The 23,247-nt window shown below is 38.4% G+C and overlaps 1 protein-coding gene across 1 annotated transcript; it reads left to right on the top strand.

Annotated features, from left to right (window-relative positions):
* Positions 1-753: 753 nt before the first annotated feature.
* Positions 754-16,162, top strand: cfap58 (cilia and flagella associated protein 58). Its single transcript, XM_078265442.1, has 18 exons — positions 754-759; positions 1,781-2,050; positions 2,712-2,860; positions 2,950-3,100; positions 3,786-3,980; positions 5,250-5,387; positions 6,647-6,806; positions 8,402-8,484; positions 8,853-9,044; positions 9,502-9,663; positions 10,467-10,613; positions 10,946-11,086; positions 12,139-12,362; positions 12,960-13,068; positions 13,267-13,371; positions 14,453-14,572; positions 15,098-15,222; positions 15,875-16,162. The coding sequence occupies exons 1-18, from the start codon at positions 754-756 to the stop codon at positions 15,984-15,986; spliced, it is 2,589 nt and encodes an 862-aa protein (XP_078121568.1). The 3' UTR covers positions 15,987-16,162.
* Positions 16,163-23,247: the final 7,085 nt, after the last annotated feature.

Here is a 23,247-nt window from a genome sequence, read left to right on the forward strand (position 1 = left end):
AGTGATTTAAGCCATATGATATTGTGATAGAAAAGTCTCACATAGCACTATGTAGTTATCATGAGACTATATTGGTAAATGACCCACCTCTAATCTGTTTGGGCTGAACTGATCTGACCCAGTTACCTCTTAAATATATTTGTATTGAGCATGGTGTTTTGGCACCCGTTTCTTTTATTATTATTATTTATGTATTATTATTTATTCTTTTAGACTCTCTACAATATGTGGGTATACCTGCACATGGACACTGACATCAAAACCCCTGTGTAAATGTTCACTTTATCCTACATTCATTCAACCTTTTTTTTATGCTCAAGAAATCATTTAGAGGCGGCCCTCATTTACAATGAGACAAATTACAAAGACAACAACAAAACAACATCAACAAATGAATTTGAATTGGTTCCAAAGGAATTAATGAAATCATCATTTTCTGTGGAATATCCTTGGAAGAAGGTCTTTTTGAGACTGGGGGTCCATTAAGTGTTACAGCTTACTCTACATTGTAGCGCATATATATATATATATATATATATATATATATATATATATATATATATATATATATATATATATATATATATATATATATAGTTCAACACAGCAGACCAGTGGCTCCTACTCTCGCGAGATCTGCGGTTGCTTAGCAACTGACGTCAACAGCTCGATTGATGTAGCTAACTAACACCAGTACAACTCTAACTGTAGCTAAGGATTCACGAATTGTATACTGACTTTTCCGTTCATATAATGGAGGTAAGTGCTCTTCTTAACTTAACGTTTAGCTATGCTCATTGAGTATTAACGTAACGTTAAACATGTATTTGTTTTAGCATAAATGGTTAGCTAAGTGTCGCAAGGAATTGTCAACACAATTAAAGTAAATGTAATGTTAAATTTGGCTAATGACGTATATTAGACCGCATGGAAAGTGAACTATTAGCATGTTTGCTAACGTTAATTTCACCACCTTGTCTGTATTAACTTAGCTAAACCTACTGTAAGTCAAATGTTCAAATACAAAGTACAAACTTGAAAATGGCCCATTAGGTTAAACATTAAGTAGGTTAAGTAAATTCGTGTAGTAATATATTTCACATAACATTAACGCTACCTGTTATTTATCTGTGGAAAGGGCCTTTTCATTAGGACAGAAAAAGGAGCCGGTGTTCTGACGGTACTTACTGCCTTGTCTAAAAATGAATTATGTGTTTTTGTGCATTTTCGTCTGTACTTTATTTATGTTTTTGATTACAGACCGGGTAAAGTGTACGGTAAGAATGTGGGGAGCATATTTTGATACTCTATTATAATATATTTAGAGGTAGGGGTAGCATAAACAATGCTCCTACGCATGTGCAGAAGCACTTCTCGATAGAAAGCACAAATGACAGAAGACAGGTGTTGTGCCAAAAAGTGATGGCAGTCTTTCCCTTGTAACTGAAAGGTTGTTTCTGCCTCAAAATGACTTGATTGTATTTATAACTGACAGGTTATGCACCCACAACTTTTTACCTGTCGAAATACCTTTTTAAATGAGCAATAGGCCTACAACCCATGAAATGCACTTTTGCGCTTGCTTAAAATTGATTGCAGTCTCTACCTGGAAGGTTGTTTCTGCCTCATAATGACTTGATTTAATGCATGAGGGTTATATCTGATAGATCATAGCTCACCCAGAACTTCTTACCTGTTGAAATACATTTAAAGGCTCATTCTGACTCCCAACCTTCACACATGTTCACATAGCGTCTGTGTGGCTCTGCTGTGTTTCCAGGAGACAAGGCCGGTAGGAGAGGACATGTTTGAGTCCTTGGAGGAGTTCCACATGGTCCTCAATGAGCTGGCTGGGGACAAGAGCATGGACAAGGTCCGGGTGGAGTACGAGAAGCTCATCCATGCACTGAAGAAGTCCCGAGAGAATGAGAAGAGGCTCATGTCCAAATGCAGGGAGCTGAATGCAGAAGTTGTGTCCACCTCAACTAAAGTGGCAGCTGCCCTGAAACTGTCCCAGGATGATGAGACAACCATAACTTCACTAAAGAGGGTATACTGCCAGAACATGAAGGGCTACAGCAGGGGCGTCAAACTCAGTTTCACTAAGGGCCACACTGGAAAATGAGAATCAAGGGCCAGACATGTAGTTTATTGCTTTTATTTAACCAAAAAAACTCAAATATCTTTGACTGTATTATTGCATGCGTCATATAGTCTTCTCACTTACAGTTTGGTCGACATAAAGCCCTTAAAAAAGTCAGCAAAAAAGTTCCTTAGCCATCATAGAATTTAGCAAATCAAGCAGATCAAAGATTTTTTTTAAAGTAGGCTACCACACAGCCGCCTCACAGCAACCTGTTTCACAGCCTGAATATGAAAACTCTTTGCTTCTGGGGAAATTTCTGAGTCTCAAAGTCAGCAAATCTGTCAAAGTGTCGCGTGATTCCAGTTTGAATAACAGTTTCCCGTCTTTTTGGTTTGCCAGCCAGATCAAAATTTGTGAGGGGCCAGATTTGGCCCATGGGCCTTGAGTTTGACACCTGGGGGGTTTATATGTTTGTTTATAAAGGTTTTGACATGATTTCAAACATGGAGGTTATGTTACACATATTTTGTGAAATAAATGACCAGAAATCCAAACTGATGCAGTATCCTCAGATTCTATTAACTCTACAATAGTTTGCTCAAATGTTCCTTTGCCTACACTGTAGGAGCTGGACAAAGCTTGGAAAATGGTTGATGCTGCACATGATAAAGAGAAGAGGGACAAAGAGGCCATCAGGACTTTAAAAGAAGAAGTTGCCAACCTAATGAAAATGGCTGAACAACAAACTGGCTTCTCTGCGGACCAAGAGCAGAGGTGACCCATTTGTCACCATCACCCGTGCTCTCAGTCATTTATTGTGTTGGAAAACTGGATGGAACCATCTGTAATCTGTTTCTTTTCAGTGATCTACTAAAAATGAATCAGGAGTTGACTAAAGAGCGGGATGATCTGCTGACAACCGTGGAGCATCTGAGAGAGAAACTCAACAAAGCCATCGCCACCCAGCAGGAGATAGAGGCCCAGCGAGATCGTGCCTCAGAAAATATTTCTCAGGTAAATAAGTGGAAAATTCTTTGACCTGTAATGTACTACTGATTTTGTTAGATTTTCACATCAGTGGTAGAGGTTAAAATTTTGTTAGGAGGCTTTTATTCATGGGAAGATTGCTAATACTGCCTGAGCAGCAGCAAAACAGAGATGTACTGTAGAAGGAAATTGGATTTGTGTTTACAGTATATTTAGAACTGTAACAATTCAAAATTTTGCTGTACAATCAATTGTCTCCGAAATAATTGCGATCTGTTTCAGTCAAATTAAAACACTATTCATTTATGTATTACTTTTTCTAACAAATTAAAGTTTAGAATGAATCCCAGAACAGATATGTTGGTTATATCTCTGTTATGTGACCCAGATATTGTAGTAACACAGGTACACAGCCTATGAAGTAAACCACGCCTCTTTATTATCATAAAACATTTTCTTAAATGAACATACAATACACAAACACGATAAGACTTATGTAATAATTGTGACAGGCCTATATATATTATATAGTTATATATATTATAGTAGCGTTACTTATGTTTTACAATATTCTTTTTCCACATCAATATGTCTGCAGATGACCGTATGTAGGAGGAATAGACATTGCTTTGCTGAAGCCATTGGGGATGCTCACAAATGTTCAATCTAGCTCTGATGCCAACTTGTTGCTGCTCTGTGTGTCTAAATCCAGCTCCAGCAGGAGCTCCAGGTCCAACAGAATGAGATTTCACGTGAGATGAGGTTGAAGGAAAAGCTGGATAAAGAGGTGCAGCAGTTGCACGTCGACATGGAGGCCAGGATGGGGGAAATGAAAGCTGTGAATGTGCAGGCCCAGAGGGCCAAGGAGGAGCAGCAGAGACTGGAGCAGCAGCTCAAAGAGATAAAGGTCAGCAATGGGGTGGCACGCATATTCTTTAAACCTACCGCTATAATATTTATCATTGTCTTTCAAATTATAGATCCTTACTCTTTATAATAACTACACACTATGACGCATTAGTTAAGGATCAGTAAATACTTCATTCATCATTTATGAAGCATTGTTCACACATTATAAAACGTTAGTATGTAATTCATCAACACAGTTTTACATGTTTTATGCTTGATTAATAACCTCTAACTATAATGTGTTTAATTAATGTACTTCCATACTTTATGATTAATGGATTCACATTATTTACGAGTGGTTAATGGTTCACAAGATTTTAGAAAGTGCCCTTTAATCTTATTTATAAATGCTTTGTGAGGCATAGATAGTCCCCACTTTAGATGAGCTCACAACGGTACGAGTAAATGCTTTCTAACTACCTGAATTAATCATGAATTGCAGTATTGATAAGTGTTTATAAAACATATATTAACACACGGACTGACCATTAGTGCATGTCTAAATCATTATATGTGTAAATGCATGCATTCATGTACATCATGTAATCACACTTACTCACACTTTTTTAATGATCTTGTGAACCATTGACAACCCGTAAATAGCTGTTTTGTAATTTAAACCTAATTTAGAAATGGTGACTCCATCATTCAAAAAGTATGAAAATACAATCATTAAACACATTATAGATGAGCTTATTAATCAAGAATAAAACATGTATAACTGTGTTTATGAATACCATAACAATGTGTAATAATGTAGGAACAATGTTTGTAATGTTTGTAATGCTTCATAGTGTGTAGTTATCAGTATTGGGCAAGTTACTTCCAACATGTAATACATTATAGATTACTAGTTACTGTCATTTGAGAGTAATTAGTTATATTACAATATAACTGTCTCTGAATTGTGATGCTTTACACTACTCTTGCGTTACTTTTGAGTTACTTTCACCAAAATAACAGCAGAAGTATGACTTGGCAGGTAGCTTGTGAATTACACCACGGGATCAATAAAGCCTCATCTTTATCCACTTTAATACATCATAGTTTATTCATAATATTTTGTACAATGAATGTGAATATGCAAAGTAACTAAAGCTGTAACACAGAGAGATAAAATGTACAATAGGCAAGTAGGAGAAAATGAAAATACTCAAAAAAATACTAAAAGTACCTTACAATTATATTGAAGTATGTATACAGTACATACATATATAATATAATATAATGACATCTGACACCTGGATCCCTTCCCTGACTGTGACAGATCTTGAATGAGCGATCCACCAAGGACCTGGAGCAGATGCAAGTGAAGAACAACAAGTTGTTGCAGGAGTGTGAGCAGCTCTCATCAGTCAAAGAACATCTCTCTTTGGAAAATCAGCAGAACACAAATGAGCTCAAGGTACACATTGGTCCACTGACAGACACACACACACACACACACACACACACACACACTAGGGCTGCACAATGTATCGTTTTGTTATCGTCATCGCAATGTCACCTGGCGCGATAAACACAACGTGAAAGGCTGCAACATATTGCGGAAGACACTCTTTGTGTTAGTTGAAAGAAAATATCAGCAGAAAACGGCACTTTAAAATGTAACATGTCATTTTTTTAACTGTTGCCTTTTATATTCAATTCAGTGTTCAATTTGTTCCATGAAAGAATGTCGGAAATGATTTCCTTTCATTCAACAAGCAAAACGTTGTGTTTTAGCAGAATACTGAGAGCAGCAGAAAGGCAGAACTGAGCACACGTTAATATTGTGTTGTGTATGTTAGCAGTGTCTGTGCATGCATGGCTTTGAATGTGAATGGGACAGAGAGAGAATGGCCAAGTAACAGATAACTGATAACTGATAATGAGTTCACACTCTTAATGTAAAAACCCTACTGGAAGTCACCCAACATGGAGATATGAGAGCATACGTTTGTTCTTTCAGAGCTCATCCTTAATAGGCAGCTTGCTATGGCAAGTATCTTATTTGGAGAAAAGGTTGCAGGAATATTTCTTTTTATCTTTTGAGCCATTTTTATAATACTTTACTTTTGAAAAACCTCCTCCCACAAAACCTGCATCAACATTGTTACACTGAAGGAGTACAGTGAGAAAAAGCTGTTGGGTTTCACTCATTCTGAGTATTACTGCACTTTTTACTGTTTTTTAGTGAAAACCTACATTTACTCACTCCTCATTGATCTTTCATAGGCCACATACAGTATATAGCTGAAGTTGGCCAGTCCTGAAAGTGATATTATTTAACATGCAGAAGAGAGAAGAGCTAAAGCTGTGCAGGCATTACTTGGTTAACATTCCATTTTCTTCTCTTATTTATCAACTCTAAATGGAAGTCATGGGACTCACATTGATAATAGATGATATGGTTCTGTCCTATTGAACCACAAGGGGGCACTTCTCCGTCAGTACATCATGTAATGAGCCAGTCAGAAACAGGTGTACTGTGTTTTGAACTGTAGCAGACAGAAATAAGAGAAAAAGGGTTATTCTTTTTGTCTTAAGTACTTTGAAATAGTTATGTGAGGGCTGTGGTCAGAGAGACAGACCACATTTGACTTATAGCCCTCTCCACTCTCCTGTTTACTCCTTGCTACTTCGGTGAATACTTCACACAACTCCGCCTTTCCTGCCTGTCAGATGAGAGAAGAGGAGGTGAATCAAATGCGTCAGGAGATTGCCAAACAGACAAAGATGAGAGAAGCCATCCAGAAGAAGTTCCACCAGATGGAGGATCAGAAAGCTGATGTGGATGTGCAGAGGGAGACACTGAAAGCTCAGATCGCCGGTCTGGAGAAAGGTACGGGAGCTTGCCATGCTTTATCAGAGACACGCACATAGACTTGGAGAGTTCCATGAACCATCATCCTCTCTACAGTATGTTGCCCAGTCTTTCTATCCCTCAGTGCTGCCCTGTCTTGGTCGCTGTGAGCTCATCAGTCTCAGGCTTAAATAAGTTCTGAAGTCTGACATGAGATAATGAAACCTAAACGTTCATCCTACAAGAGTACAAGATGAGCACATGAAAATATGTCTTCCCTATCTTCCCTATATAAATACAGATTTGTCCACACGCAAACACAATCCAAATCCATATAAGTCACTGTGGTAAGTAACCCACATATGCATCCACCGATGCATTCAGATATGCATGCATGTGCAAATGCTCAAAAAAAGCCCTGCATTTACAATACAATACAAAACAATATATTACAAATGATTCCCAAAACACATAGACACAAGTATATATGCATGTGTGCATGTCCTGTACATCCGGAGGCCTTGGAAGAAGAACAACTAGATGAGTGGAAAGAGACAACAACAAAGGTAAACAATATATCAATAGAACTAACTTTTTAGTAGTATTTTTATAGTATCAGTGTTATAACTTGAATTTGTCTGGAGGAAGTATGAGAGCCTATCTCTTGAAAACTGTCCAAATGGAGCTGAAATAGCAGCTGCTGATCCTGTTTCTTAACACTAACATCTACTGTAGTTCTCTAAATGCTATAATCAGAGTGGAAGTTGAGATGGAAGGGCTTAAAATGCATACATACATTACATTAACAAAGATCTCAGGGGTGATGGATAGAGTCAGGGACTGGCAGGGTGGTCAACAGCTGTATGTGGTAATTAAGAGGAAAACAAGCAATGACCATTTCTAATCACAGCCCATATATTTGTTTCTGTATGCACTGACACAGTGATGTAGATTTTCTTGTATTTATAGAGTCTCACACCTGCAGCCTAGTCTGATAAGTCTCTGATATTTCTTGGCATTTTTTTGTTTCTCTTTTACAATTCTTGTATGTACTTCATTTTGTTATATTCTGCACTGTGAGCATTTTCATTGAGATAGATCTTTTTCTTAGCAGACTTCACTAAAGCCTTAAGACCTGCTAAATTACTTAAAAATGACATAGTGGCACGCTCATGAAAGATAACTAGTTCAGAGATCTTCAACAGGGGGTCTGGGACCCCTAGGGGGTCCTCAGAGTTGCTGCAGGGGGGGGCACCAAATTATTGTTTGATAGTTTAACAAAAAAAATATATATATATATAAGCTTAAGGATTCACTGTTCCACCTTTAACATATGAAATATATGAATATGTCAATAAATTATTATTTTAATAGCTTAGTATTGTTTTTACTATAAAAAGGTATATCTGAAGGATTTAGGCTGCCCTATATGTAGGCCCAGTTTATTATGCAGCTCAATTTTATACATTATACTGTATATAGTAGCCTAAGGGGTCTCTGCTCCGTCTCTTTTTCAGCTGAGGGGATCTTGTTCTACAAACATTGAAGACCCCTGAACCAGTTAATATGAAAATATCCAACACTATTCGCTTTGGCCATCAATACAAACTGTCCTCATCTTTCTCCCTCCACAGATCTTGAATCTTCCCAAAAGCAAGTTGAAACTGACAGGAAAGCCATAGAAGAGCTTATCAGAGAGAGAGACATCTTAAATAAGGTATGCGTTGTAGTGTACCTCAGGTTCTTGTTAACAGAAGACGTTGTGTGATGCACAATAGTCATTAAAATGTTCATGGACAGTGACACACAGAGTATTTCTCATTACATGTAATTTAGCTGACACTTTTATCCAAAGCGACTTACAATTGCAGAGGTTGCATGCCTCTTGAGCAACTAAGGTTAAGTGTCTTGCTCAGGGACACATCAGTTGATCTATCACAGTGGGAATTGAACCCAGATCTCACACACCAAAGGCATGTGTTATATCCACTGCGCCATCAACACCACACAGTTCTCCTGTTATCTACAGTATTCCTCATCGTTTACTCGTGCTTATACATTTGTGTGTATGATCTCATTCAATAGAACATGATCAAAGCTGCACTGTCAACGGAGAAACAGCAGAACATTGTGAAGCTCCTGGAGCAGGACAAGAAGACCTTGGAACACGAGATCAGTGGCTACCGCCATGAGGCCCAGAAGCAGCGCAAGATCATCCAACAGCTGGAGAAAGAACGGGACCGCTACATCAACGAGACCAGCAACCTCATGCAGAAGGCAAGTTATGCAGAAAAGCTAGCTTATTGCATTTCATCATTTGGATTATTTTTTAATATTACACAAAGCTATTTCTTATCACAAGGTTGGGAAAGCTGCCATCAACCTTAGCGTGTCTGAAGGGAACAGCAAGGCATTCTTGAAGAAAATATTAAAAAGCTTTAATTGATGCGGCTAATGCATAGCAAAAGGTAAAAAAAATACGCACCAATGCGTTGCAGCACACAGGCCTTCTTCAGGGTGACTAACCAGAAGTGATACAAACAGGAAATATATAGAACAAAGTGTCATCATACTTAAAACCATAGGAAAATAGAGAATGAATCAGAATAAAGTCCCAAAGTGCTAAATAATAGTGGAAAAATAATTAAAGAAATATATAACTTAGTAGAAACATTAACAGTATGAACAATATCCATTAACAGAAACCAAAAAACAACTTTGCTCTGTTCCACAGGTGCAACAGAAAGTGAATGATGTTGAAGTGCGAGAGACGGAGATTTTTGATTGGAGGAAGAAGGTCACTGAGGCAGAGTGCCAGCTCAAACAGCAAGAAAACCTGCTGGAGTCTGTTGTTTCTGAAAGGAATCTCTACAGCAAAAACCTCATCGAGGCTCAGGTACCAGTGCACAGCTGTTCGCAGGAGGTAGAGCAGGTCATCCACTAATCACAGGGTTAGTGGTTCGATCCCTGGCTCCTCCTGACTCCCAATGGGCAGGCAAAGCCTTGCATGTGAGCTCAGTGACCATCAGTGTGATTGTGAATGAAGGCCAATTGTAAAGCATTACCCCGTTAAGGTAGAAAAATGTGTAGCCCATTTACTGCAGAAGTGCAGTCTGTTTGCCATCTTTAATTTGTTAGTTAATTATCCTGTTAAGGAGTCAATCAGCTAGTTTATATTCTGTATTTCCCAGTGTGAAAAGATGGCTGAGGCTAAATATGCCCACATTTTTCCAGTGGTAAACCTGGGCTGACAGGGCGTTGCTAGACATAAAGCTCTACTGGGGCCCCCCAAGAAAAGTCTGCTATATATCTGTGCTATACATACTGCCCTTGCTTGGCCCACTAGTACTGCCATTTCTATTCTGCTGCTGAAATTGAAATAACTGGGCTTATTCTGCAATAATAATAATGAAGCCAAAATGTAATAACAAACATATATGAAATGCACTATATGATGCAAGGAAAATATCTCCAAGAGGGAAAGCCATTTCTGACATGTGCCCTAGTAAAACGGCTCTAGCGACTCCTATGGCTGACAGGCTAGGCAGCTTTTTCACAACTTCTATTAACTTTTCAACTACTGGTTGCATTTTTTTATTCTATATGTACAGTATATAATATATTGTTCCATATAATTAGCTTTTTTTCTACCTTCCATTCTTCCTTTCCTTCCTTCCATGGTCTGCCTCTCTGCCTCAGGAAGAGATTGCAGAGATGAAGAGGAAGATGAAGACCATGAACAAACAGGTCACCCGACTGAGAGATGAGATCACTGGAAAGGAGCTTGCCATCGCCAAGGATCAGCAGGAACACAAGCGTTTGGAGAAGGATAACGAGGCTCTCAAGGTAATGCAGCCTGCCTCATTGCTTCATAGTGGGGTGTGGTTTTGAGTACCTCATCAACATTTAAATTGCGCTTGGACAAAAACCTTGGCCAATTGAATACATGTTAATGTAAATTTGCCCCCTTGTATTAATTATATATGAATTAAGTATATTTTATTTATTGAAAGTTGCATTGTCAAGTAGCAGTGGGAACTATTGACCAACTTCCAAAGCTAAATATAGCCATTAACCATGAGTGTTTTTCACTTTTTAGGGCTATCTTCACTGTACATTGCCAGAACCTTTTATGCCTAATCTGTATACATGTGTGCATCCATCTCTGTGTCCTACAGGGGGAGCTGCAGTTGATGAAGCTCCAGCTTGAAGAAACAAAGCAGAGTGTTGACAGCCAGAAAGCAGAACAGCAAAAACTGCAGAAGATTATAGCCGACGCTGACGCTGAGCAGGTCCAACAGAAGAAACAACTTGAACAGGTAAAGAAAGAGAAGGAGATAGACAAGAAGAACTAGAGAAGGAGAATGACAAACAGAGACTTGCAGTGTTGAGCAAGTTACTTCCAAAATGTAATACATTATAGATTACTAGTTACTGCCATTTGAGAGTAATTAGTTATATTACAATATAACTGTCGTTGAATTGTAATGCTTTACACTACTTTTGCATTACTTACTTTCACCAAAATAACAGCGGAAGAATGACTTGGCAAGTAGCTTGTGAATTTCACCACGGTATCAATAAAGTCTCATCTTTATCCACTTTAATACTTTATAATTTATTCATATTATGTTGTATTATCAATCTGACTCTGCAAAGTAACTTAAGCTATAAAATAAAAAAGTGAAGTAAAACGTACAATAGGCCTACTTGACTCTGAATTGTGTTGGAGTAGAAGTAAAAAGTAGGAGAAAATGAAAATACTCAATTAAAATATAGTACACATATGGTATATGTATATAGGTATAGTTACTTTCTACCGCTGACAAAATGTAATGGTATTACGTGTAACAAGCCTAAACATTAATTCCCGACATGTTTATATCTGTCAGGAGCTCCGACACACTGCTGTCATGTACCGTTACCTGTCGGGATACACATGTTGTCCATACTCTCTCTTTGTTCTGGCTTTGATCACGGGAACAGAGACGGGACAACTTGCTTCAACACAGCGTAAAAAGCTCCTGAAAATAATATCCATCTCGCAAATGTATCCGTCTCTGCAGTCATCTCAACCATTGAATCCAGCAACAGGAAATAACACTCAGACTTTTTTTCTGTGCCAAAATGTTTGGTGGTGTTGGTGAATTCTTAAAAAAACAAAACACCACTAAATGTCGGGTTAAAATGCGTTGTAACTCGCGTTACTGAGATTGTAACGGGGATAATATTACCAAAATGTTATTAGTAATGCGTTATATTACTGCCTTACAGCAAAAAGGAATACATTACTGTAATTGCGTTACTTTTGTAACGTGTTACTCCACTGGAGACTTGTATCTGATTATTTGTTGGCAAAACTTCTCCCTAGGTGATCAGAGAGCGAGACAACCTGGGCAAACAGCTGCTGCACCGCAATGATGAGCGTGCGCTGCTGTATGAGAAGATCAGGATCCAGCAATCAATCCTGAGCAAGGGGGACTTCCACTACAACCAGCGAATGGATGACATCCGCCTGCTCAAGCTGGAGATCAAGAGGCTCCAGCGCAAGAAGAGCATCCTGGACAAAACTGTGCCCAACACAGAGGACCTGAGGTAAAAGAGAAAGAGAGAGAGGAGGGCCTGAGCAGGATAAAGAGAAAATGAAGTGGAGGACTATAAACAAAGACAGTCAGCGTTGAAGTGCTCTAAGAGAAGAATTTGGAGTAGAGGAGGACAGGATGGAGAAAGAATGAGGTGACCCACAAAGAGCAGTGGTTAGAGTAGAAGCATACCATTCAAAGAAAGATAGGGCAAGTTGGAGAGAGATCCAGAGTCAGAGGTAGGAATGACTTCCTTTTAGCTTCCAATATCATAGGAAACTTTTCTATTAAAACTGCACCATTTTCAAAGTAAAGCTTTTCAGTACCTTTCAATACCTTTATTTAATACCACTCAACATGTCACTTCATCGCTTAATTTCTTTAATTTTATTATTTATTTTCCAATAAAGCTTATCATTTTGCATTATGATTGTTACCTAACCAGGCAAAGGATGGGAAGCTGTTATTGCTTATATTTCCTTATGTCTCTGTTTTTCTACATCTAATTAAAATGACCTTCCGGTGAACTATGGGGCAAATTTACTGTATTAATTGTTCACATAATGTATGTGAGAACTGTGCGAAATAACATTGAGTTGTCGTGTCGCAGGCGAGAGCTGTTTCACCTGCAGAGGGAGCTGCTCAGGGAGAGGACGAGGAACAGCGTCCTCGAGGAGCAGCTGAAGCCCATAAATATTCACAGATGGAGGCGACTGGAGGTGAAGCACTCTTTTAATAGTGTCTGTGTGGATTAGCTTGAAGCCATCACTACCCTAAACTGTATCTATTTCTCTCTGCCTCACAGTGACATGAACGTTTTTATTCCTAGTTTATGGGGCCACTCACACCCTTAAAGCATTTTTTCAAAGAGGAAAAGATCTGTCCATTAACATTTTGTAAATGACTCTCCCCTGCAGGGCAGTGACCCGGGCAAATACGAACTCATCCAGAAGATTCAGTCCTTACAAAAACGACTGATTGCCAAGACCCAAGAGCTTGAGGAGCATGAACTCCTATTACAGGTCAAAACTCTCTCCTCAATTAATATTCCAAACCAACTAAACATTAGTATGTGAAAGTATTCGGATCACGAATATGTATTATAGCTCAGTAATATCCTAAAACAACTGGCCACTGTAGTTTTCAGCAAACAAACTGGAAAACAGGAGGAAAGTGCATTTGTTGGAGACTATTTTCAGTGGCGGATTAATACACATTTGGTGATCTAAAGAGTATTTGGGGCAACAGGATGGTGTGTGTGGGATTGAGTCAAAATAAACGGTGTGTGTTCATGGTAATGTATAGGTAAATCGTATCGCATTAGAAAAGCTGGATGGAAAAGGCAAAATTCGATAAAACTTCCGCAACTGCGCAAAACCATTTTTATGCTTGCTTGAGGTGTTTTTTTCCTTTGTCGAGAAAGAGTTGATGCGTTAAATGGGATTCGAAAAGCCTTTGCCGAATAAATTCTGACGTAGCGAACATTTAACTCACAGGACTGATCAGCGGTTTCCTGCTGTCGGCGTATTCCAGTATATTCCCATAAGGTGTCTTTGTCTCCTCATACTAGCTAACATGAAAGAACAATTAAAAGTCCTCTCTCTGTTTTTCTCTTGTAGATGCCAGGGTTAGATGACCAAGGCAACTTTTTTTGTTTCCGGTTAGCAACCTCTACTTCATCTGTTTACTGGAGCATTACAGCCATGTGTAGCCAATAGCACCAACTTCTGACCAAACTCAGCTGTAACCGAGTTTATTCGCTCCAAAACCAGTTGATAGACACGCCTAATTTGTATTTCTTTTTTGCGACATTTCAAAGCTTTGCTTTAAATTGGCTTGATAATTACAGTAAATGGAAACACAGCTAGTGTGGCTCATTCATGTGTTTGACAGTTTTTGGACAACAATGGAGCTCTATGGCACATATAAATAAGATATATCAGGTTTTGGATACACACACCATAATTGGAGAGGATAAATGCATTGTTGATGTTGATCTTTACATGGGATTAGTTAACAATAATACAAATGTATCACCCAAGTTAATTCTGTCAAGAATCACTCACTCACTCACTCACTCACTGTCTTTGCTTCCCCATCAAGGAAAAGGAGAAGCTGTATGTAGAGCTGAAGCACATTCTGGCCCGGCAGCCCGGTCCAGAGGCAGCTGAGCAGCTCCAGCAGTGCCAGTGGACCATCAGAGAGAGAACCAAAAAGCTCAAGGTTGTTTTTTGTTGTTGTTGTATCCCACTCATCATTTTTGCTTATTTTTACTATTTGACCCCATCAGAATCTGTTTTTTCTAAGTCAACTATCTCTTTCTCTGTCCCTCACAAGCCTGTCCTTTAAAAACGTGACTGTACAATATATATTGTTTGTTCAACAAAGGCCTTTGTCAGAATGTAAGCCTCAATATGTATTGATTTGATGAAGGCTTTTCACGAAATGTTGGAGAGTGGAATGGTTTTAATTATGAAGAAGTTGCCTAAATAAAGTATGTGCCAAACTTCATCAGATCTGTGTACACTTTGATATAAAGACCTGTCAGTTGATACTGTGTCAGACAGTTCATTCAGTGACAAGTCAACTCACTATGTAACAGTCCATGTGTATCTAAAAACTTGTATTTTATAAATAACACACACATTATCATAACAGATGCAGCGTCTGATTTCAGGTCAAACATGGTACCTGTTTGCATCTCTGCGTTCTGTGACTAAATCATGTTATTTTTCTCTGATTCCACAGGTGTTGATAGCAGAGCTGAGAATGCTCGACTCAAAGATGAATGAGTACAAAAGTGAGAACCAACGATTAGCTAATGAGCTCGCAAACATTAAGAAGAAGTACCTCAGCGAGAAAAAGCTTCACAGGTGAGGTTGATCTTTTCTCTGCTTTACATCTTAACATTAATAATAATAATAATAGCTTGGATTTTTATAGTGCTTTTTTAAGTGACTCCAGGATGCTTTACATAAAGGCAGAACAAGTAACAGAACATACAAAAGCAAGAAAAGTCTTTATTTTAACACAGACTATTATTACAGAGTAAATTACCCCATTACATTTCCAGCTTGTTAACTCGGTCCAATGAATGGCTTTTACTTGAGGTCTCTCACAGACAGACTGAGCTTGGCAAGACTGCTTTTTCATTTGTTGCTCCACATTCCTGGAATGTGGCACAAAGCACCTTAACATTGGTCTCTCCCCCGTCTATCAGTTAATTTAAAGCTTAGATAAATGACTTCTATGTATCTTCTTGTGTCTGTCTTATCTGATTGTTTAAACGTTTTATCTGTTGTAATTTAAATGTTGTTGTAATTATTTTTATAATGTAATTTGCTGAAATGCATGCTGTGCACTCAGCCCCAATGAAAATAAGGGTCTCTCTCAATGGGCCCCAAGTTTTAAATAAAGGTTTGAAATTAAATGAAATGACATATTAATTTGTAAAAAGGAATCATAATTTATTTTACGCAGGGAAAGGGAACCATTTATTGATGCTGTAGTTTTGTGTCTCACCAGTGAGCAGAGGACCAAGACCAAGGTGGACCATCTGGAACCCCTGCCCCAGCTGAGCAGCAAACCTCACTTCACTGGGGGGGGCTTCAGGATCGACAACCCTGTGAGAAGATAATGGCCTTTATGAGGGAATATTTTAGAAGCCATCTGACATCTTTAAAACGATCTATTACCACATCACATGACATTATGTTTTCAAACACCCTGCATTTTACCATTTATCATCCTCTCTGAAAAAAAGACTTTTACAATGTAGATACGTAGTATTGAATTATGACTGCAATACTGATTATTTAATAACACAAAAATGCTGCTAATTTCCATTGGGCAATCAGGAAGGAAATAGCTTTCACTCTATAATAAATCACGTTCTAGGATACATTTTATTTTTACATTTTATATTTTTATATATCTTGACAGCACATCAAGTCCCTATTATGTTCTTGTTCTTTCTAGCTTAGTATATTTTCAAAATAAGACTCTTTCACTATCAGTTATTCATAAATTTCTCTCATCCTGAGTAGATTACAGTAACTACATCACAATCCATGAGAGGTCAAGCAAAGAAGGAAACTGCAAACCATGTTTTTATCAGAATCTGAATCCGGTTTATTGCCAAGTACAGTAGGTTCTCACTATACAAGAATGGTGCATACAATAAAGATAGTAAGTGAAAATAAGTTGAAAAATAAATGCAAGTATGGCAAGAGTTAAATAAAAATAAAATGGAGTATGCTTCCATGAATAAATAGTAGATGAAAATGTACTATTACAAATATATACAATATATCTGAATTAGAATTTTTTAATTGAACTGAATTTATGTAGTTACCTTCTGTTAAGTGCATGTATTAAATGTGTTTTCAGTCATGGTACAGACAGAATGTATAAATAGCCATCTTTAGCTTATGATTGGCTCTAAATGGGGGGAAGGGGGGTCTGACCAACCAATCGTTTTATGAAAAGTGCAAAAATTCAGTACACCTCCCTTGCCTTTGAGGCACCTTACCATAGAAGAAAAGGATTCAGCACATTGTGCTGTTAAAAATATATATCCAGCTACATGAAATATAACCATAAAATGACATGACAAAAAACAATGATGGTTCTAGGTTCCCTCCCAACAAATCCCACATGACTTTCAATATGCAGAGAGGAGTCACCATGGGAGGCACATACTGTATGCACCGTTTCATGCCCAGTTTACTGACCCAGTCAACTACTGAGTCTGCTCAAAGAGTAAAGGCAAGGTTTTATGCTGCTGTTTCCTTCTTGACTCTCACCACTGATAGATTGTGAATATATATGTTGAATTGTTGTTGAGAATAGCATTTCAGAGGCTGAAGGTTCCATTCATTATGTTTGACACCACACTATAAGGGTTTGGACTAGAGTGCCATGGCTTGCTGTTGTCGCTCGTTTTAACCTTCCTCCTTTAGACGTTGGGCGGGCCGGTCACTTATGTGTTTTCAGTTGTGCAGTAAAGTTTGTTTCTCTGTTTTTATCGACGTGTAAAACCCTTTAAGAGGATCAGAGAGGTGCTCTGTGAATAAACTTTCCTTTTTAAACAAGTGTATTTAAAATGTTGTTTGTTATAATGAAATCCATCCAGTCTAAACCTCATACAAATGCTAATACAATTTAGATTAGGTATGTTCCAATCGGTGGAAAGTATCGGATCAGAGCCGATATGGTCATTTTTTAACTGATCTGGGATCTAGAGAAAAAAAACAGTGTGTATCGGCAGATATTTAATATTTAAAAAATCAGATCAGGGGCTAAAAAAGCTGATCGGGACATCCCTAATTTAGATATTTAGATAGTATTTAGGGGAAACCAGCAGTTCTCTGACTTATTGAAGAACTTTAATAATAGTTACAATCATTATGGAAGTAATGAGTCTATTAGCAGGCTGCTCTGAAAGAATTTGGAAAAACCAGGTTTAGTTAACAGACGAGCCATTTCTGAATAGGAAACTTTATATCTGTCATTTAAATCTTTCATTTGTTAAGTTATGGCAAAAATACATAATTATTTCAAGTATGGAGGAACCACTCAGACACTACCCAGAAAACAATGTGTCCCATGACACTTCAGTGATGGAGCACTGCCAGGTATAATAATAGATACTCATATGATTTTTTTTCTCCATTCAGAGCCATAGTGGGTTCATGTTGTATGCAGGGATTGTAACCTCTGATCTTTACATTCAAACTTCACACAGCGGTGCCCTCTATTGTTGAATCACAGGCCTACAGGACAGTGAGAGCACCCAGGGGTCAAGGGTCAGTGTTTATTTACTGTGTCACTTCTCATAATACTATCATATTATATAAAATGAGTTATGTGGCAAGTTTTAAATCCCCCCTCTCTGTTTCTTGAGTAGGTAATTAACATAACAAAATAAAGATGGACAAGACACAAATATATTCCATCTGCTGGCATGGGCTACTTTTGAAATACATGGATGAAAAGATGTATTGACATTTTTGTTATCTAAAAATATTAAGTACAGCCATATATTATTTATTTTGTGTTACATGTATTTATGTATGTATGTATGTATTTTCAGCATGGGAAATTAAAATGCAATGCAATTAAAGGATATGCATCAGATTTTTTATTATCACCGTCTTATTCTGTTTGTAGTCGGGTGGTGAATTTGATGCAACACCCCCATCACATTTATTTCTGGTTACCTACAGCATGTATTTTGTGTTCTTGTAATTCAAATGTTCTAAACATGAAAAAAGTGTGCAAGTCCCGCTGGATGTCCCTCTTTTTGGCCGGATGTCCGTCCCCTTCCTCTTTCTTTGTGTTGGCGTTCTATGGCGAGGACTATGGTTAACTGCTCCTCAGATCTCTGCAGGGTAAATCCAGACAGCTAGCTAGACTATCTGTCCAATCTGAGTTTTCTGTTGCACGACTAAAACAACTTTTGAATGTACACATGTTCCACCAAAACAAGTTCCTTCCCGAGGCTAATTTACCGGGTCTCTGCATGGATGATGCCAGTAAACCAGAGCACGTTTTTCTCCCATCCAGGAATGCTGTGTTGCCTTTTTCCAGATCGTTATTTCAGCCACTAGGTGGCAGTGTCACGCGCCAGGTAGTTGCGCGGTGCCTCTTGGTCGCTCTCTTTTTCTTTTGGGCGGCGGAACAGAGAAGCAGCATAGTGGAGAATCGCAAGCTTCTTATATACTGTCTATGTGGAGAATATTGATATGCCGCAGTATCGTGTCAAACAAATAGGTAAATATTGCAATAACTGGTTAAAACCAGTCAATGGTTAAAACATGTATGTACAAAAGGTTGGTTATATATAAAAGTTATATCTGTTTCCATCTCGTAACTGGATGATATGTTGTTGTAGATGACACTGACTTTGGATGGACGTCGAGGGATTCGTGTGTAGCGGCCGACGCCATTGTTTCCATGTGTTAGCAAGGTATGGTTAGCATTCATAAAGCCTCACCAACGCTACGTGTTATGTGGTTATTGGTAAAATACAACAACTGTTTATGTATTTTTATTGTATTTAGACAACAGAGTGACAAGTGTCTGAAGTTATGCGCTCCCTGGTGGAGCCCGTTTTTGGAGGCTTTGTAATGTGGAGTGTTTTTTCGAAGTTAAAATCTACTGTGAAGGTATATTTGTATTGTTTTGTTTTCTATGTCATTTTCCTCAGCCCACTGCTGTATGTTTTGGAGGATTTTGTGGTTTTAATTATTTTGTTTTTTGGCCTTCTGTCGAACAAGTCAATATTACCAAAATAAACGAACCCCAAAGAAGTTATTGTCAGTTTCCAAAATCGCCTACTTCATACTAGAGATAAATGCAGTATACTGCGGTCATCATAGTGTGCAGCTTGAAACAGTTAAATTGATGTTTTCTGCAGTATGCTAGACCAGGCTGAGCCTTTAGAACAAGTTCTTAAAGCTCTGGACAAAAAATGAACTCACACCATTTATTGAGCTTTGAATTTTTTGTGTATGACCAATAGAGCTCAACAGTCCCGCCCCTCCTCTGAGAGACCTTGGGTTCCGGAAGTTAATTTCCCATTCATTTCTCCCATTGACATCTGGAAAAATCCGTATATAAAGAGTTTTAGACCATGCCTTAGGCTAACCAGATGGTACGTGACTCATAAGCGTACAACGTATCATTTCGAGTAAATAAACGAACAGAATCTCAAAAAAGTGAAAGGTACAAGACTTATACATATCGTCATTTTAGAGCGAAGGAACTACTCATCCCATAAACCACCGTGCACCACTGAATAAAGGAAGCTACGTTAGTTTAGCTAACAGCTAATTCGGCTAACCGCTAGCTGAGACAGCATGTAATAACTTTAAACCTCAAAATAAAACCCGAAAATAACCGTTAACATATATAACAGTTGTTACGTCAGCTGTAGCCTGCTTTACCCAGTGTTTAGTTTGAGTTAATGTTATTTTAGACTGAATCAAGCTGTCAGCTAGCGGTTAGCTGAATTAGCTGTTAGCTAATGTTAGCTTGCGGTTGGAGGCTAACGGCAGAAGCATGGAACAGATCGTGATTCGTGCAATGTCGTAAATCCTCGTGACGGATCGTGCAGGCAGCACAGATTGGGTACTGACACCCCCCCTCCTCACCAGCATGAGTTCCACCAATCAGAGGCATCACTGTGGGATTGTGGGATTGTTCACGATTATGGGTAATGAAGTACTTATCCAAGACATCGCAAATAAAAGACATTTATCTCAAAACAAGGGTAGTGTCCCATGATTTGTGGCGTCTATATGAGCATATACAATCGCTGAGTCCCGCTGTGGCCTGGACTGTTGAGTTCTATAGGCCTAGCCCCACATCCAGATGTTGGTCTGGGATCTCACCATTGGCAGGACTCAATCCGAGGGGCGGGATAAACGGTTGTCTTTCAAATTCTCTCTGCACGTAATAGGATAGAGCTACAACCAAGCAGAGCAACGAAGAAGGTAGCAGAGCTAGTTGATAGATTGAACTTTAAACTCCGAACATATCTTCCTTTTTTAAGAGTGACTTCAGTGCCATTCTTTGTTCTTTTCTCAAAGTAAAGCTTAACTCCAAGTCTTCCAGAGTCGCGCCCAAAGCCGACTCCAAAGTAGTCCAGCAGCAGGGAATTCATGTGGAACCGTCATCATTATGTTAAGCCTGCCAAACAACTCTCTACATGTTGTGATTGGCCTGACTAGAGTTTGGTTTTTCCAGCTCCCAAGCCAACGGAGAGTTGCTAGATGACCCTGGCTGCAAATTACATTTGCTGCTGCTAGGGTACGTCTAGATTTCGTCTAGAAACAGGCCTTTAACAATTCCAAATTTTGCTGGACAATTAATTGCTTTAGAAATAATTGCGATTAACAATATAATTGTCTCTTTTTAGTGAAATATTTTTTTTTAATTTATTTTACTTTTTCAAACAAATTAAGTTTAAATGAATCCCAGGATACATCTTTTGTGATATATCACTGTTATGTAAGCCAGATACGCAGGTTCACAGCCTACGAAGTAAACCACGCCTCTTTATTATCATAAAACATTGTCTTTTTTGCTTAAATGAACAAAAAATTGAAAATAGAACATTTATTCCCGTCAATTAAAAACTAAGCATTAGCTAATCATAAACAAAAAACAGAGCGTGTTTAATTTCTCAAGCCCAGGATGTTTGGAGTCGCTATGGCAACAAGTGACAGCTGCCGCTAGCATAGCTTTAGCTAAACAGTCCGACCAATAATCACTCATATAATTATAATTTGGTGGTGGCGTCCTATGGTAGGAATCCATAGCATCATAGGCTAGCTAACGTTACTAGCTGATGCTACGCCAGTATTGCAAAACCCTTGATGGATCCAAACAATAGTGTAACCAATCTCATAAAAAAAATGCTCTAATGCTTTAATAAAATAACAAAATAACCACGATATGTAAAAAAAAAATTGCGGTTGGACAATTATTTAATAATTGTTACAGGCTTAATGACCAATGTTTGTTTACTTTATAAGATGCTGCGTGGTTTAGCTCTCCCACTTAAACTACTAACATTTCCTCAAACTTTTTCAGTTACATGAACAAAACGGTGAAGTCTGCATGATTCATGCCATAACATGTTAACACTTTATGTTGCATACAAACTGAAACTTAATTCTTAAATCTTTATTTAAGTGAAATAAGCAATACAACAATCAATAATTATGAACTGAAATATGAAATCTAATGTATAGGTTAGCATCACTGTGTTGGCTAACGTTCTATCAAAATATCTGTTCAAATACAAATATAAATTATCTATTAATGTTTTCAGTTAATGTCCGTCCTTCACAATAAAATGACATGCTTCAACAACTCTGAGTTATGCAGTAAAAGCTCCTTAATTTCCAGTAAAGTAAAAATAGAAAGTTTTTAGAGGGAAAGATCGTCCCCCGAGCGTTCTTACTTCTTTTCCTCATCAAAGTAACTTTCATATACTAATTAGACATCTAAATGTCCATCTGCATATAGGAAAATTCATACGTAGATTGTTAGATGGGTATAGATCAGTTCTGCTAACATTTTTGGTGATAATCGGAAACGTAAAGTACCGCGAAAAGACCGGAAAGTGCGTCAGATCAGAAGTATGGCCAATAGCAGCGAGTGGTGTCCGAACGTGGACACAGTGATGCTATACATATACAAATGTCTTTAAGTCTGCAAAGAGAGACGGGTCTCCCTGTCCCAGACGCTGCTCTCCCTCGCCTCTGCCTGCTCCGTGGCCAGTATGTGTGCGAGGGACAGTCAGCCAGCACGCTTGTTAACGTTACGCCTGCAGTCGCTTGTGGAGCTTTTTAACTCCGAAAAGGAAGACAACCGCAGATAACCACAGGTTCACGTTAATCTTATAATGGATATTTGTGTTGTGTTATATAATGGATAATTGTGTTGTGATATTTGTGTTGTGTTATTAAAACAAACGATTGGGAAAATAAACGCCTCTTGTCCTCGAGGTCTCTTCGGAGAGCTCCAGTCTGTGAACCTGTCACGTTGACAACGTCGGAGCAAAGTTACAATTGGACATCAATTTTTGTAAAACTGGCCACATTCGAACTCTACACTGTTGATTTCTCGCATAAAAATGTCTCAGAAGTGAATTTAGTGATGAAATAGCAGACGAACATTGTGAAAAGTTTCCAGTTGTTGGCCACAACAGCAAGCCACGGCTGTGATTGTTCCGGCGCTTTGCATTGTGGGATACATTAGGCAAGATAGACTGGTCTGAGGCATACTGGAGATCCGAATCAGTACGAGATCCGTGTATTTAGGGCCCGAGCACCTTGAAACTGAAGGAATTATTATTTTCTGCAAATTAATCGCCTTTTTGAGGG

The sequence above is a fragment of the Sander vitreus genome, chromosome 13 (assembly GCF_031162955.1).
Source record: "Sander vitreus isolate 19-12246 chromosome 13, sanVit1, whole genome shotgun sequence".
Lineage (NCBI taxonomy): Eukaryota > Metazoa > Chordata > Actinopteri > Perciformes > Percidae > Sander > Sander vitreus.